Source organism: Bombina bombina, chromosome 3, assembly GCF_027579735.1.
Source record: "Bombina bombina isolate aBomBom1 chromosome 3, aBomBom1.pri, whole genome shotgun sequence".
NCBI lineage: Eukaryota > Metazoa > Chordata > Amphibia > Anura > Bombinatoridae > Bombina > Bombina bombina.
Window position 1 is genome coordinate 288143393 of NC_069501.1, and position 17168 is coordinate 288160560.

The 17168-nt window shown below is 40.6% G+C and overlaps 1 protein-coding gene across 2 annotated transcripts in view; it reads left to right on the top strand.

Moving 5' to 3' along the window:
- Positions 1–17168, top strand: part of LOC128653202 (4-hydroxyphenylpyruvate dioxygenase) — a 156076-nt gene that overhangs the window by 101878 nt on the left and 37030 nt on the right. For both annotated transcript variants that reach the window (XM_053706347.1, XM_053706349.1), the window contains one exon: positions 6746–6817. In XM_053706347.1, the coding sequence (XP_053562322.1) occupies positions 6746–6817 (72 nt within the window). The remainder of the gene's footprint in view (positions 1–6745; positions 6818–17168) is intronic.

Below are 17168 nucleotides of genomic sequence, written 5' to 3' on the forward strand. Positions count from 1 at the left end.
TACTCTTGCTAAACGTACTACTATTCCTACGGCAGATAGTACTTCCTTTAAGGATCCTTTAGATAGGAAAATTGAATCCTTTCTAAGAAAAGCTTACTTATGTTCAGGTAATCTTCTTAGACCTGCTATATCTTTAGCGGATGTTGCTGCAGCTTCAACTTTTTGGTTGGAAGCTTTAGCGCAACAAGTATCAGATCATAATTCTCATAGCATTGTTAATCTTCTTCAACATGCTAATAATTTTATTTGTGATGCCATCTTTGATATCATCAGGGTTGATGTCAGGTATATGTCTCTAGCTATTTTAGCTAGAAGAGCTTTGTGGCTTAAAACTTGGAATGCTGATATGTCTTCTAAGTCAACTTGCTTTCCCTTTCTTTCCAGGGTAATAAATTATTTGGTTCACAGTTGGATTCTATTATTTCAACTGTTACTGGAGGGAAAGGAACTTTTTTACCACAGGATAAAAAATCTAAAGGTAAATTTAGGTCTACTAATCGTTTTCGTTCCTTTCGTCACAATAAGGAACAAAAGCCTGATCCTTCCCCTACAGGAGCAGTATCAGTTTGGAAACCATCTCCAGTCTGGAATAAATCCAAGCCTTTTAGAAAGCCAAAGCCAGCTCCCAAGTCAACATGAAGGTGCGGCCCTCATTCCAGGTCAGCTGGTAGGGGGCAGATTACGAGTTTTCAAAGAAATTTGGATCAATTCGATTCACAATCTTTGGATTCAGAACATTGTTTCACAAGGGTACAGAATAGGCTTCAAGATAAGGCCTCCTGCAAGAAGATTTTTTCTTTCCCGTGTCCCAGTAAATCCAGTGAAGGCTCAAGCATTTCTGAAATGTGTTTCAGATCTAGAGTTGGCTGGAGTAATTATGCCAGTTCCAGTTCTGGAACAGGGGCTGGGGTTTTACTCAAATCTTTTCATTGTACCAAAGAAGGAGTATTCCTTCAGACCAGTTCTGGATTTAAAAATATTGAATCATTATGTAAGGATACCAACATTCAAGATGGTAACTATAAGGACTATTCTGCCTTTTGTTCAGCAAGGGCATTATATGTCCACAATAGATTTACAGGATGCATATCTGCATATTCTGATTCATCCAGATCACTATCAGTTTCTGAGATTCTCTTTCCTAGACAAGCATTACCAGTTTGTGGCTCTGCCGTTTGGCCTAGCAACAGCTCCAAGGATTTTTACAAAGGTTCTCGGTGCCCTTCTCTCTGTAATCAGAGAACAGGGTATTGTGGTATTTCCTTATTTGGACGATATCTTGGTACTTGCTCAGTCTTCACATTTAGCAGAATCTCATACAAATCAACTTGTATTGTTTCTTCGAGAACATGGTTGGAGGATCAATTTACCAAAAAGTTCATTGATTCCTCAGACAAGGGTAATCTTTTTAGGTTTCCAGATAGATTCAGTGTCCATGACTCTGTCTCTGACAGACAAGAGACGTCTAAAATTGGTTTCAGCTTGTCGAAACCTTCAGTCTCAATCATTCCCTTCGGTAGCCTTATGCATGGAAATTCTAGGTCTTATGACTGCTGCATCGGACGCGATCCCCTTTGCTCGTTTTCACATGCGACCTCTTCAGCTCTGTATGCTGAACCAGTGGTGCAGGGATTATACAAAGATATCTCAATTAAAAATTTTAAAACCGATTGTACGACAATCTCTGACGTGGTGGACAGACCACCATTGTTTAGTTCAGGGGGCTTCTTTTGTTCTTCTGACCTGGACTGTGATTTCAACAGATGCAAGTCTGAAAGGTTGGGGAGCCGTTTGGGGGTCTCTGACAGCACAAGGGGTTTGGGAATCTCAGGAGGTGAGATTACCAATCAACATTTTGGAACTCCGTGCAATTTTCAGAGCTCTTCAGTCATGGCCTCTTCTAAAGAGAGTCGTTCATTTGTTTTCAGATGGACAATGTCACAACCGTGGCATATGTCAATCATCAAGGAGGGACTCACAGTCCTCTGGCTATGAAAGAAGTATCTTGAATACTGGTATGGGCGGAATCCAGCTCCTGTCTAATTTCTGCGGTTCATATCCCAGGTATAGACAATTGGGAAGCGGATTATCTCAGTCGCCAAACGTTACATCCGGGCGAATGGTCTCTTCACCCAGAGGTATTTCTTCAGATTGTTCAAATGTGGGGACTTCCAGAAATAGATCTGATGGCTTCTCATCCAAACAAGAAGCTTCCCAGGTATCTGTCCAGATCCAGGGATCCTCAAGCGGAGGCAGTGGATGCATTGTAACTTCCTTGGAAGTATCATCCTGCCTATATCTTTCCGCCTCTAGTTCTTCTTCCAAGAGTGATTTCCAAGATTCTAAAGGAGTGCTCGTTTGTTCTGCTGGTGACTCCAGCATGGCCTCACAGGTTTTGGTATGCGGATCTTGTCCGGATGGCCACTTGCCAACCGTGGACTCTTCCGTTAAGACCAGATCTTCTATCGCAAGGTCCTTTTTTCCATCAGGATCTCAAATCCTTAAATTTGAAGGTATGGAGATTGAATGCTTGATTCTCAGTCATAGAGGTTTCTCTGACTCTGTGATTAATACTATGTTACAGGCTCGTAAATCTGTATCTAGGAAGATATATTATCGAGTCTGGAAGATTTACATTTCTTGGTGTTTTTCTCATCATTTTTCTTGGCATTCTTTTAGAATTCCTAGAATTTTACAGTTTCTTCAGGATGGTTTGGATAACGGTTTGTCTGCAAGTTCCTTGAAAGGACAAATCTCTGCTCTTTCTGTTCTTTTTCACAGAAAGATTGCTAGTCTTCCTGATAATCGTTGTTTTGTACAAGCTTTGGTTCGTATAAAACCTGTCATTAAGTCAATCTCTCCTCCGTGGAGTTTGAATTTGGTTCTGGGGGCTCTTCAAGCTCCTCCGTTTGAACCTATGCATTCGCTGGACATTAAATTACTTTCTTGGAAAGTTTTGTTTCTTTTGGCCATCTCTTCTGCTAGAAGAGTTTCTGAATTATCTGCTCTTTCTTGTGAGTCTCCTTTTCTGATTTTTCATCAGGATAAGGCAGTTTTGCGAACTTCTTTTAAATTTTTACCTAAGGTGGTGAATTCTAACAACATTAGTAGAGAAATTGTGGTTCCTTCATTGTGTCCTAATCCTAAGAATTCTAAGGAAAAGTCGTTGCATTCTTTGGATGTAGTTAGAGCTTTGAAATATTATGTTGAAGCTACTAAGGATTTCCGAAAGACTTCTAGTCTATTTGTTATCTTTTCCGGTTCTAGGAAAGGTCAGAAGGCCTCTGCCATTTCTTTGGCATCTTGGTTAAAATCTTTGATTCATCATGCTTATGTCGAGTCGGTTAAAACTCTGCCTCAAAGGATTACAGCTCATTCTACTAGGTCAGTTTCTACTTCCTGGGCGTTTAGGAATGAAGCTTCGGTTGATCAGATTTGCAAAGCAGCCACTTGGTCTTCTTTGCATACTTTTACTAAATTCCACCATTTTGATGTATTTTCTTCTTCTGAAGCAGTATTTGGTAGAAAAGTACTTCAGGCAGCTGTTTCAGTTTGATTCTTCTGCTTATAATTTCAGTTTTTTTCATTATAAGATTTAAACTTGGTTTTGGGTGTGGATTTTTTTCAGCGGAATTGGCTGTCTTTATTTTATCCCTCCCTCTCTAGTGACTCTTGCGTGGAAGATCCACATCTTGGGTAGTCATTATCCCATACGTCACTAGCTCATGGACTCTTGCTAATTACATGAAAGAAAGCATAATTTATGTAAGAACTTACCTGATAAATTCATTTCTTTCATATTAGCAAGAGTCCATGAGGCCCACCCTTTTTGTGGTGGTTATGATTTTTTTGCATAAAGCACAATTATTCCAATTCCTTATTTTTTATGCTTCGTACTTTTTTCTTATCACCCCACTTCTTGGCTATACGTTAAACTGATTTGTGGGTGTGGTGAGGGGTGTATTTATAGGCATTTTGAGGTTTGGGAAACTTTGCCCCTCCAGGAATGTATATCCCATACGTCACTAGCTCATGGACTCTTGCTAATATGAAAGAAATGAATTTATCAGGTAAGTTCTTAGGTAAATTATGTTTTTTCTTGAAGGATGCAGACATCTTCCTGTACCACTGCTTGAAGAAGGTGTCTTCCAGAAACTGGCAGTAGGACTGGGAGTTGAGGTTGACTCCATCCTCAACCCGAAAAGGCCCCACAAGCTCATCTTTGATGATACCAGCCCAAACCAGTACTCCACCTCCACCTTGCTGGCGTCTGAGTCGGACTGGAGCTCTCTGCCCTTTACCAATCCAGCCACGGGCCCATCCATGTGGCCCATCAAGACTCACTCTCATTTCATCAGTCCATAAAACCTTAGAAAAATCAGTCTTGAGATATTTCTTGGCCCAGTCTTGACGTTTCAGCTTGTGTGTCTTGTTCAGTGGTGGTCATCTTTCAGCCTTTCTTACCTTGGCCATGTCTCTGAGTATTGCACACCTTGTGCTTTTGGGCACTCCAGTGATGTTGCAGCTCTGAAATATGGCCAAACTGGTGGCAAGTGGCATCTTGGCAGCTGCACGCTTGACTTTTCTCAGTTCATGGGCAGTTATTTTGCGCCTTGGTTTTTCCACACGCTTCTTGCGACCCTGTTGACTATTTTGAATGAAACGCTTGATTGTTCGATGATCACGCTTCAGAAGCTTTGCAATTTTAAGAGTGCTGCATCCCTCTGCAAGATATCTCACTATTTTTGACTTTTCTGAGCCTGTCAAGTCCTTCTTTTGACCCATTTTGCCAAAGGAAAGGAAGTTGCCTAATAATTATGCACACCTGATATAGGGTGTTGATGTCATTAGACCACACCCCTTCTCATTACAGAGATGCACATCACCTAATATGCTTAATTGGTAGTAGGCTTTCGAGCCTATACAGCTTGGAGTAAGACAACATGCATAAATACTCATTTGCCTAATAATTCTGCACTCCCTGTAAATCATAGAGGTTTTTCTGACTCAGTGATTAATACTATGTTACAAGCTCGTAAATCTGTCTCTAGAAAGATTTATTATAGAGTTTGGAAGACTTACATTTCATGGTGTTCTTCTCTTAAATTCTCCTGGCATTCTTTTAGAATTCCTAGAATTTTACAGTTTCTTCATGATGGTTTGGATAAGGGTTTGTCTGCAAGTTCCTTGAAAGGTCAAATCCCCGCTCTTTCTGTTTTATTTCTGTTTTTTATTTTATTGCTATACTTCCTGATATTCACTGTTTTGTACAGGCTGTAGTTCGTATTAAGCCTGTCATTAAATCAATTTCTCCTCCTTGGAGTCTTAATTTAGTTCTGAAGGCTTTACAGGCTCCTCCGTTTGAGCCTATGCATTTTTTGGACATTAAACTACTTTCTTGGAAAGTGTTGTTCCTTTTGGCTATCTCTTCTGCTAGAAGAGTTTCTGAGCTATCTGCTCTTTCTTGTGAGTCTCCTTTTCTGATTTTTCATCAGGATAAGGCAGTTTTGCTGACTTATTTTCAATTTTTACCTAAGGTTGTGAATTCTAACAACATTAGTAGAAAAATTGTTGTCCCTTCCTTATGTCCTAATCCTAAGAATTCTTTGGAGAGATCCTTACATTCTTTGGATGTGGTAAGAGCTTTGAAATATTATGTGGAAGCTACTAAATATTTAAGGAAGACTTCCAGTCTATTTGTTTTATTTTCTGGTCCTAGGAAAGGTCAGAAGGCTTCTGCTATTTCTTTGGCTTCTTGGTTGAAACTTTTGATTCATCAAGCTTATTTGGAGTCGGGTCAGGCCCCGCCTCAGAGAATTACAGCTCATTCTACTAGATCAGTCTCCACTTCGTGGGCTTTAAAGAATGAAGCTTCAGTTTATCAGATTTGCAAAGCGGCAACTTGGTCCTCTTTGCATACATTTACTTAATTCTACCGTTCTGATGTATTTGCTTCTTCGGAAGCAGTTTTTGGTAGAAAAGTTCTTCATGCAGCTGTTTCAGTTTGATTCTTCTGCTTTTGATTTAAGTGTTTTTCTTTCAAAAATTAAAATAAACTTATTTTTTGGGTTGTGGATTAATTTTTTCAGCAGAATATGGCTGTTTTTATTTTTATTCCCTCCCTCTCTAGTGACTCTTGAGTGGAAGACTCCACTTCTTGGGTATTGATATCCCATTTGTCACTAGCTCATGGACTCTTGCCAATTAAATGAAAGAAAACGTAATTTATGTAAGTACTTACCTGATAAATTCATTTTTTTCATATTGGCAAGAGTCCATGAGGCCCACCCTTTTTATGGTGGTTATGATTTTTTGTATAAAGCACAATTATTTCCAAATTTCCTTTGTTGATGCTTTCTACTCCTTTCTTTATCACCCTACTGCTTCGCTATTCATTAAACTGAATTGTGGGTGTGGTGAGGGGTGTATTTATAGGCATTTTGAGGTTTGGGAAACTTTGCCCCTCCTGGTAGGATTGTATATCCCATATGTCACTAGCTCATGGACTCATGCCAATATGAAAGAAATGAATTTATCAGGTAAGTTCTTACATAAATTATGTTTTTACACGCTTAAAATTTAACATATTTAAACAATGTAAAATAACTAAAGACATCTTGCTAGTTTTAAAGGAACTTGTGATATTTAACAGTAGATGTAATAATTCACATCACACTGGCTGGTAATCAATGTTTTTGCATATATACAACAAGTATTGTCTGATCTCATTTCCTTTCTCTTTTAGGAATATGTTGACTATTATGGTAGCTCAGGAGTACAACATATTGCACTTAATACTTCCGACATCATCAAAGCAGTGAGTAAAGCTGACGGTTTGGTACAAAGGAAGAGGGCTGGGGGGAGGGGAAGGTTCTCCAGTGACTAATGCTTTGATCTTTTCACTGTTTGGCTAAAAGGGCGGTGTGTTCATATGTGCGAGTCAGTGCATGAATACCTGTGTATGTTTTGAAGCATGTGTATAGTTACGCATCTTAAATCTTTTTGCAATTTGTAGCAAAAGAAGCAGAGAAACCATATTTAATCAAATAAAAGAAAAAATAATACCAGGGATTTGTTTAATTAATGTGACATGTATAATCTTAATGCATTTATGCCTTGTTCAGTTTTCTTGTATGTTCCATACTAATGTTTTGGACTATGAAAAAAACACACTTTAAAAATATCATATTAATTGGCAGAATTTTTTTGGGGGGGTTAACGTACATTATAATTATGTGTTAGAGCAGAACAATTATAGTTTTATATCTCCTAGCTAATGTGGCTAATGACACAGTTTGCAGAATAATATATCTCTGTTACCCTAAAGCACTGGTTTTCAAGCCTCTCCTCAGGCCTCCCTAACAAGACAGATTTTGAGGATATCTGAACTAGAGCACAGGTGAAATAATCAGCTGATTAGTAAACATGATTATTTTACCTGCTCTCACCCAAGGTAATCCTGAAAATCTGGCCTGTTAGGGAGGCCAGAGGACATGATTGAAAACCAGTACCTTAAAGGGACAGTCTACACCAGAATTGTTATTGTTTTAAAAGATAGATAATTCCTTTATTACCCATTCCCTAGTTTTGCACAACCAACACAGTTATAGTAATACACGTTTTACCTCTGTGATTATCTTGTATCTAAGTCTCTGCAAGCTGCCCCCTTATTTAAGTTCTTTTGACATACTTGCATTTTAGCAAATCAGAGCTGGCTCACCTGAACTGCATGTGCATGAGCACAGTGTTATCTATATTACACACATGAACTAACACCCTCTAGTGGTGAAAAACTGTCACAATGCCCTGAGAGAAGAGGCGGCAAGGGCTTAGAAATTAGCATATGAACCTCCTAGGTTTAGCTTTTAACTAAGAATACCAAGAGGACAAAGCAAAATTGGTGATAAAAGTAAACTGGAAAATTGTTTAAAATTACATGCCGTATCTGAGTCATGAAAGTTTATTTTGGACTAGACTGTCCCTTTAAAGGGACGTTAAACTACTAGGTTTTACAGCAATATTGTGGTTACTACTACCCATGCTATTATTTTGCCTGTAGCTTTCTTCAAAGCAGTTCTAGTGTTTAAAACACTTTTAGGTGTTGATTGTCAAACATCTGAATTTTCATTCTGGGGCCTACATATTAAAGTTTACTTATTCTTGCACTCAGATCAGTGATGGTGCTGGCTTTTTAAAACCTATAATGTTCAGTTTGGATTAATGCACACAAAATCCAAAGTGGGAGCAGAGTTGGTGCTTTACATTTCTTCAGGGTATGCTCTATATTATTCCTGTTTTTTATCTATACAGTCATGGGAAAAAGAAAGTGCACCCTCTTTGAATACTATGGTTTTACTTATCAGGACATAATAGCAATAATCTGGTCCTTAGCAGGCCTTAAAATTAGGTAAATACAACCTCAGATGAACATCAACACATGACATATTACACAATGTCATGATTTATTTAACAAAAATAAAGCCAAAATATGTGAAAAACTAAGTATACCCTTACTGCTTCCATAGGAATTAAGAGGCTAAGTAGCAGTCAGGTGCTGCTAATCAAATACCCTTGATTAACTGATCATCAGCAAGTGTGACCACCTCTATAAAAGCCAAAGTTTTAGCAGTTTGCTGGTCTGGAGCATGCAGGTGTGTGTTAACACAATGCCAAGGAGAAAAGACATCAGCAATGATCTTAGAGAATCAATTGTTGCTGCCCATAAATCTGGGAAGGTTTATAAGGCCTTTTCTAAACAATTTAAAGTCTATCATTCTACAGTGAGAAAGATTATTTACAAGTGGAAAACATTCAAGACAGTTGCCAATCTTCCCAGGAGTGGACGTCCCAGCAAATTCACCCCAAGGTCAGACCGTGAAATGCTCAGTGAAATTTCAAAAAACCCAAAAGTTACATCTCAGACTCTACAGGCCTCAGTTAGCATGTTAAATGTTAAAGTTCATGACAGTACAATTAGAAAAAGACTGAACAAGTATGCTTTGTATGGATAGGTTGCCAGGAGAAAGCCTCTTCTCTCTAAAAAGAACATGGCCACACGATTTAGGTGTGCAAAGTTGCATCTGAACAAACAACAAGACTTCTGGAACAATTTCCTTTGGACAGACGGAACCATATTGCACAGCGCCACATTTGGCGAAAACCGAACACAGCATATCAGCACAAACACCTCATACAACTGTCAAGCACAGAGGTGGAGGGGTGATGATTTGGGCTTGCAGTCATTAAGTCGACCATGAACTCCTCTGTATACCAATGTATTCTAAAGTCAAATGTGAGGCTATTTCTCCAACAGCTAAAGCTTGGCCGACAATACTCCAAAGCCCACCAGCAAATCTACAACAGAATGGCTGAAAAATAAATGAATCAAGATGTTGCAATGGCACAGTTAAAGTCCAGACCTCAACCCGATTGAAATGCTGTGGCGGAACCTTAAGAGAACTGTGCATAAACGAATGCCCACAAAGCTCAATGAACTAAAGCGACGTTGTAAAGAATAGTGGGCCAAAATTTCTCCACAATGATGTGTGAGACTGATAAAGTCATACAGGAAACAATTGCTTCAAGTTATTGCTGCTAAAAGTGGTTCTACAAGCTATTGGATCATAAGGTGTACTTAATTTTTCACACATGGCTTTTGGCTTTATTTTTGTTAAATAAATCATGACACAATGTAATATGTCATGTGTTGTTGTTCACCTGAGGTTGCATTTACCTAATTTTAAGACCTGCTAAGGACTAAGATGATTGTTATGTCCTGATAAATAAAACCATAGAATTCAAACAGGGTGTACTTTCTTTTTCCCAGGACTATATATCCATCTATGTAAATTTTAAAGCTTCTAAAAAAAACAAAACAAAACAAATCACTTGCTCTGTATTGTGCATGCTAAAGCAACACTCACAACACAGCTGTCAAAAGGCCAGCAAAATCACTGATTTGTGAATCTGCGCTTCTTCTGTCACGGGGTGCAAGAATATCTAAGCTCCAAGATGGTGGCATTGAATGTGAAGATGCAGAGCTTCACCAAACAACACCTGTAAGGGATAAAAAAAAGGGAATAGCTTTGAAGAGAGTATTAAAGGACTATAAAAGCGCAAAAGGAAAATGTTCTTATATTTTGGAGGATTTTATTATTGCACTATTGCTTGCCTATAACTATGTGTATGAGCCCTACAAAGGGATTAAGTACTTCTGGGAGCTAGCTGAACACATCTGGTGAGCAAACGACAAGAGATAAATGTGTGTAGCCACCAATCACCTGCTAGCTACCAGTAGTGCATTGCTACTACTGAGGATATGTACATGTGTTTTCCAACAAAGGCTACCAAAAGAGCAAAGTAAATCTGATACTAAAAGTGAATTTAAAAGTGTCTTAAAAAACTAAATTTATGCTTATCTGATTAATTTCTCTTTCTTTAACGATGGTGAGAGTCCATAAACCATTACTCCTAAATTCAACTCTTGGCCACTAGGAGGAGGCAAAGATGCCCAAAACTACAAGAGCAGTTAATTCCTCCCACCTCACTGGTATGCCAGTCTGACGTATAGCCAAAAAACATAATTTATGCTTACCTGATAAATTTATTTCTCTTGTAGTGTGTTCAGTCCACGGGTCATCCATTACTTATGGGATATATTCTCCTTCCCAACAGGAAGTTGCAAGAGGATCACCCAAGCAGAGCTGCTATATAGCTCCTCCCCTCACATGTCATATCCAGTCATTCGACCGAAACAAGATGAGAAAGGAGAAACTATAGGGTGCAGTGGTGACTGGAGTTATAATTTAAAATTTAGAACCTGCCTCAAAAAGACAGGGCGGGTCGTGGACTGAACACACTACAAGAGAAATAAATTTATCAGGTAAGCATAAATTATGTTTTCTCTTGTTAAGTGTGTTCAGTCCACGGGTCATCCATTACTTATGGGATACCAATACCAAAGCTAAAGTACACGGATGATGGGAGGGACAAGGCAGGAACATTAAACAGAAGGAACCACTGCCTGTAGAACCTTTCTCCCAAAAACAGCCTCCGAAGAAGCAAAAGTGTCAAATTTGTAAAATTTGGAAAAAGTATGAAGTGAAGACCAAGTTGCAGCCTTTCAAATCTGTTCAACAAAGGCCTCATTCTTAAAGGCCCAGGTGGAAGCCACAGCTCTAGTGGAATGAGCTGTAATTCTTTCAGGAGGCTGCTGTCCAGCAGTCTCATAGGCTAAGCGTATTATGCTACGAAGCCAAAAAGAGAGAGAGGTAGCCGAAGCCTTGTGACCTCTCCTCTGTCCAGAGTAAACGACAAACAGAGAAGAAGTTTGTCGAAAATCTTTAGTTGCCTGTAAGTAGAACTTCAGGGCACGGACCACGTCTAGATTATGCAAAAGACGTTCCTTCTTTGAAGAAGGATTAGGACATAACGATGGAACAACAATCTCTTGATTGATATTCCTGTTAGAAACAACCTTAGGTAAAAACCCAGGTTTAGTACGCAGGACTACCTTGTCTGAATGAAAGATCAGATAAGGAGAATCACAATGTAAGGCAGATAACTCAGAGACTCTTTGAGCCGAGGAAATAGCCATCAAAAACAGAACTTTCCAAGATAAAAGCTTAATATCAATGGAATGAAGGGGTTCAAACGGAACACCCTGAAGAACTTTAAGAACCAAGTTTAAACTCCACGGAGGAGCAACAGTTTTAAACACAGGCTTAATCCTAGCCAAAGCCTGACAAAAAGCCTGGACGTCTGGATTCTCTGCCAGACGCTTGTGTAAAAGAATAGACAGAGCAGAAATCTGTCCCTTTAGCGAACTAGCGGATAAGCCCTTTTCTAAACCCTCTTGTAGAAAAGACAATATCCTAGGAATCCTAACCTTACTCCATGAGTAACTCTTGGATTCACACCAATATAAATATTTACGCCATATCTTGTGGTAAATTTTTCTGGTAACAGGTTTCCGAGCCTGTATTAATGTATCAATAACCGAATCCGAAAACCCACGCTTTGATAGAATCAAGCGTTCAATTTCCAAGCAGTCAGCCTCAGAGAAATTAGGTTTGGATGGTTGAAAGGACCCTGGATTAGAAGGTCCTGCCTCAGGGGTAGAGACCATGGTGGACAGGACGACATGTCCACTAGGTCTGCATACCAGGTCCTGCGTGGCCACGCAGGCGCTATCAGAATCACCGATGCTCTCTCCTGTTTGATCCTGGCAATCAGTCGAGGTAGCAACGGAAAAGGTGGAAACACATAAGCTATGTTGAAAACCCAAGGGGCTGCTAGTGCATCTACCAGCACCGCACCTGGGTCCCTGGACCTGGATCCGTAACAAGGAAGCTTGGCGTTCTGGCGAGATGCCATGAGATCCAGATCCGGTTTGCCCCAACGACGAATCAGTTGAGCAAATACCTCCGGGTGAAGTTCCCACTCCCCCCGGATGAAAGGTCTGTCGACTTAGAAAATCCGCCTCCCAGTTCTCCACGCCTGGGATGTAGATCGCTGACAGGTGGCAAGAGTGAGACTCTGCCCAGCGAATTATCTTTGAGACTTCAAACATCGCTAGGGAACTCCTGGTTCCCCCTTGATGATTGATGTAAGCCACAGTCGTGATGTTGTCCGACTGAAATCTGATGAACCTCAGTGTTGCTAACTGAGGCCAAGTTAGGAGAGCATTGAATATTGCTCTTAATTCTAGGCACGATCCCTGAGCCTTCAGGGAGCTCCAGACTGCTCCCCAGCCTAGTAGGCTGGCATCTGTTGTTACAATCGTCCAATCTGGTCTGCGAAAAGTCATTCCTTTGGACAGATGAACCCGTGACAACCACCAGAGAAGAGAATCTCTGGTCTCCTGGTCCAGATTTAGCAAAGGGGACAGATCTGAGTAATCCCCGTTCCATTGACTTAGCATGCATAGTTGCAGCGGTCTGAGATGTAGGCGCGCAAATGGCACTACGTCCATTGCCGCGACCATTAAGCCGATTACTTCCATGCACTGAGCTACTGATGGGCTTGGAATGAAGTGAAGGACACGGCAAGCATTGAGAATCTTTGATAACCTGGACTCCGTCAGGTAAATCTTCATCTCTACAGAATCTATAAGAGTCCCTAGAAAAGGGACCCTTGTGAGTGGTAACAGAGAACTCTTCTCCACGTTCACTTTCCACCCATGCGACCTCAGAAATGCTAGAACTATCTCTGTATGAGACTTTGCATTTAGAAAACTTGACGCTTGTATCAGAATGTCGTCTAGGTACGGAGCCACCGCTATGCCTCGTGGTCTTAGTACCGCCAGAAGTGAGCCCAGAACCTTTGTAAAAATTCTCGGGGCCGTAGCTGACCCGAAGGGAAGAGCTACAAACTGATAATGCCTGTCTAGAAAGGCAAACCTTAGGTACCGATAATGATCTTTGTGAATCGGTATGTGAAGGTAGGCATCCTTTAAGTCCACTGTGGTCATATATTGACCCTCTTGGATCATGGGTAGGATGGTCCGAATGGTTTCCATCTTGAACGACGGAACCCTTAGGAATTTGTTTAAGATTTTTAAGTCTAAGATTGGTCTGAAAGTTCCCTATTTCTTGGGAACCACAAACAGATCTGAATAAAACCCTTGCCCCTGTTCCGTTCGCGGAACTGGGTGGCTCACTCCCATCACTAAGAGGTCTTGTACACATTGTAGAAATGCCTCTTTCTTTACTAGGTTTGTTGATAACCTTGACAGATGAAACCTCCCTTGTGGAGAAGAAGTTTTGAAATCCAGAAGGTATCCCTGAGATATAATCTCCAACGTCCAGGGATCCTGTACATCTCTTGCCCAAGCCTGGGCGAAGAGAGAAAGTCTGCCCCCCACTAGATCCGTCTCCGGAAAGGGGGCCCTGTCTTCATGCTGTCTTAGGGGCGGAAGTAGGCTTTCTGGCCTGCTTGCCCTTGTTCCATGACTGGTTGCCTTTCCAACCCTGTCTGTAACGAGCAGTAGTTCCTTCCTGTTTTGGAGCGGAGGAAGTTGATGCTGCTCCTGCCTTGAAATTACGAAAGGCACGAAAATTAGACTGTTTGGCCTTTGATTTGGCCCTGTCCTGAGGAAGGGTGTGGCCCTTACCTCCAGTAATGTCAGCAATAATTTCCTTCAAGCCGGGCCCGAATAAGGTCTGCCCTTTAAAAGGAATGTTTAGTAGTTTAGACTTAGAAGTTACATCTGCTGACCATGATTTAAGCCATAGTGCTCTGCGCGCCTGTATGGCGAATCCGGAATTCTTAGCCGTAAGTTTGGTTAAATGCACTACGGCATCCGAAACAAACGCATTAGCCAGCTTAAGGGTTCTAATCTTGCTCAAAGATTCATCCAATGGTGCTGTGCGAATCGCCTCTTCCAGAGACTCAAACCAGAATGCCGCTGCAGCAGTGACAGGCGCAATGCATGCAAGAGGCTGTAATATAAAACCTTGTTGAACAAACATTTTCTTAAGGTAACCCTCTAATTTTTTATCCATTGGATCTGAGAAAGCACAGCTATCCTCCACTGGGATAGTGGTACGCTTGGCTAAAGTAGAAACTGCTCCCTCCACCTTAGGGACCGTCTGCCATAAGTCTCGTGTGGTGGCGTCTATAGGGAACATTTTTCTAAATATCGGAGGAGGGGAAAAAGGCACACCGGGTCTATCCCACTCCTTGCTAATAATCTCTGTAAGCCTCTTTGGTATAGGAAAAACGTCAGTACACACCGGTACCGCATAGTATTTATCCAGCCTACATAATTTATCTGGGATTGCCACCGTGTCACAATCATTCAGAGCCGCTAACACCTCCCCTAGCAACACGCGGAGGTTCTCAAGCTTAAATTTAAAATTTGAAATTTCTGAATCCGGTCTCCCCGAATCAGAACCGTCACCCACAGAATGAAGCTCTCCGTCCTCATGTTCTGCAAATTGTGACGCAGTATCAGACATGGCTCTCGTGTCATCGGCGCGCTCTGTCCTCGCGCTTGCCTCTTAACTCGGGCATATTGTATAATACTTCTTTCATAACATTAGCCATATCATGTAAAGTGATTTGTAAGGGCCTTGATGTACTTGGCGCCTCAATCTTACGCACCTCCCGAGCGGGAGACGAAGGTACTGACACGTGAGGAGAGTTAGACGGCATAACTTCCCCCTCGTTGTCTGGTGATAATTTCTTTATCGGTACAGATTGACTTTTATTTAAAGTAAAATCAATACAATTGGTACACATATTTCTATTGGGCTCCACATCGGCTTTTAAACATAATGAACAAGCAGATTCCTCTGTATCAGACATGTTTAAACAGACTAGCAATGAAGCTAGCAAGCTTGGAAATTACTTCAATAAGTTTACAAGCAATATAAAAAACGCTGCAGCGCTTTTTTTTTTTTTTTTTTTTAAAAAACACAATTGAATAACAAAGAACTAGTTCAGTTATAGTCCACAATTCTTTAAATGTATTAATTAGCAGAGGATTGCACCCATTAGCAAAAGGATGATTAACCCCTCAGTACCCAAAACACGGATATCAAATTAAGATTTAACGCTTTTATCACAGTCAAACACACTGTCACAGGTCTGCTGTGACTGATTACCTCCCTCAAAAACGAATTTTGAAGATCCCTGAGCTCTATGGAGACGTCCTGGATCAAAGAGGAAGAAACAGGAAGACTGTGCTAGAATTTTAACTGCGCAACAAGGCGCTAAAAAAGGTCCCTCCCACTCCTATTACAACAGTGGGAGACCTGATATAACGGTTTCTATGCAGAAATATACGTTAGCGGTGTGGAAAAAAATCATGCCCAAAAAGATTTATCACCAAAGTACCTCACAAAACGATTAACATGCCAGTAAACGTTTTTAAAAACAACATTTCAGATGCTGTGTAAAGTTATTACTAAGCCTGCTACCAGTCGCTTCTACTGCAGTTAAGGCTCACACATTATATCAGTATTAACAGTATTTTTTCAGTCAAATTCTAGTCCCTAGAAAATAACTCTACTGTGCATACATTTATCAGCCTGATACCAGTCACTACTACTGCATTTAAGGCTGTACTTACATCATACGGGTAACAGCAGTGTTTTCTTAGTCAATTCCATTCCCAGAAAATATTGCACTGCACATACCTCATTTGCGGGAGACCCCGCATGCTATTCCCATTTTCTGAAGTTACCCCACTCCTCAGAATGTCGAGAACAGCCAGTGGATCTTAGTTACGCCTGCTAAGATCATAGAAAACGCAGGCAGTTTCTTCTTCCAAATACTGCCTGAGATAGAAAAACAGCACACTCCGGTGCCATTTAAAATAGCAAACTTTTGATTGAAGAATAATTAAGTAAAAACTCCAGCTCCTCTCGCGACCTCCTTCTTTGTTGAGGGTTGCAAGAGAATGACTGGATATGACATGTGAGGGGAGGAGCTATATAGCAGCTCTGCTTGGGTGATCCTCTTGCAACTTCCTGTTGGGAAGGAGAATATATCCCATAAGTAATGGATGACCCGTGGACTGAACACACTTAACAAGAGAAAAGAATAAGTTGAAAATTAGAACTAGAACTGCTGCCAGACAAAATTAATTGCATAATATTGAAATTGGACGGGTCTTGTGGACTATCACCACCATGAAAGAAATTTATCAGGTAAGCATACATTTTGTTTTATTTCATAAAATGGTGAGAGTCGAAGAGCCATTACTCCTGGGAATAAATACCCAAGCTGTATAGTCCGTGAGTAATTGGGCAAGACAAAAAAAGCATTAGAAAAGGTAGGCACCTAATTACCAGGTACTGCTGCCTGGAGGACTTTCCTACCAAAAGCAGCTTCAGAAGAAGCAAACATATCAAAATGGTAGAATTTTTTGTGAATGCATGTAAGGAAAACTATGTTGTCTGCCTTGAAAATCTGTTCAACAGAAGTCTCATTTCTAAAAGCCTAGGAAATAGAAACTGACACATTAGAAGAGGCTGTAATGCATTTTGGGGAGAGTTTCCTGCCTCCAAGTAAGACTTGTGAAGTTTTATCCAAGAAGATAAAAGTAACAGTTGTGGCATACTCACCTTTGTATGGACCAGTGAAATAAACAAAGTAAAAACAAAATGTATGCTTACCTGATACAAGAAAGCAGACCTAAACAGAAGGCACCACCACTTGAA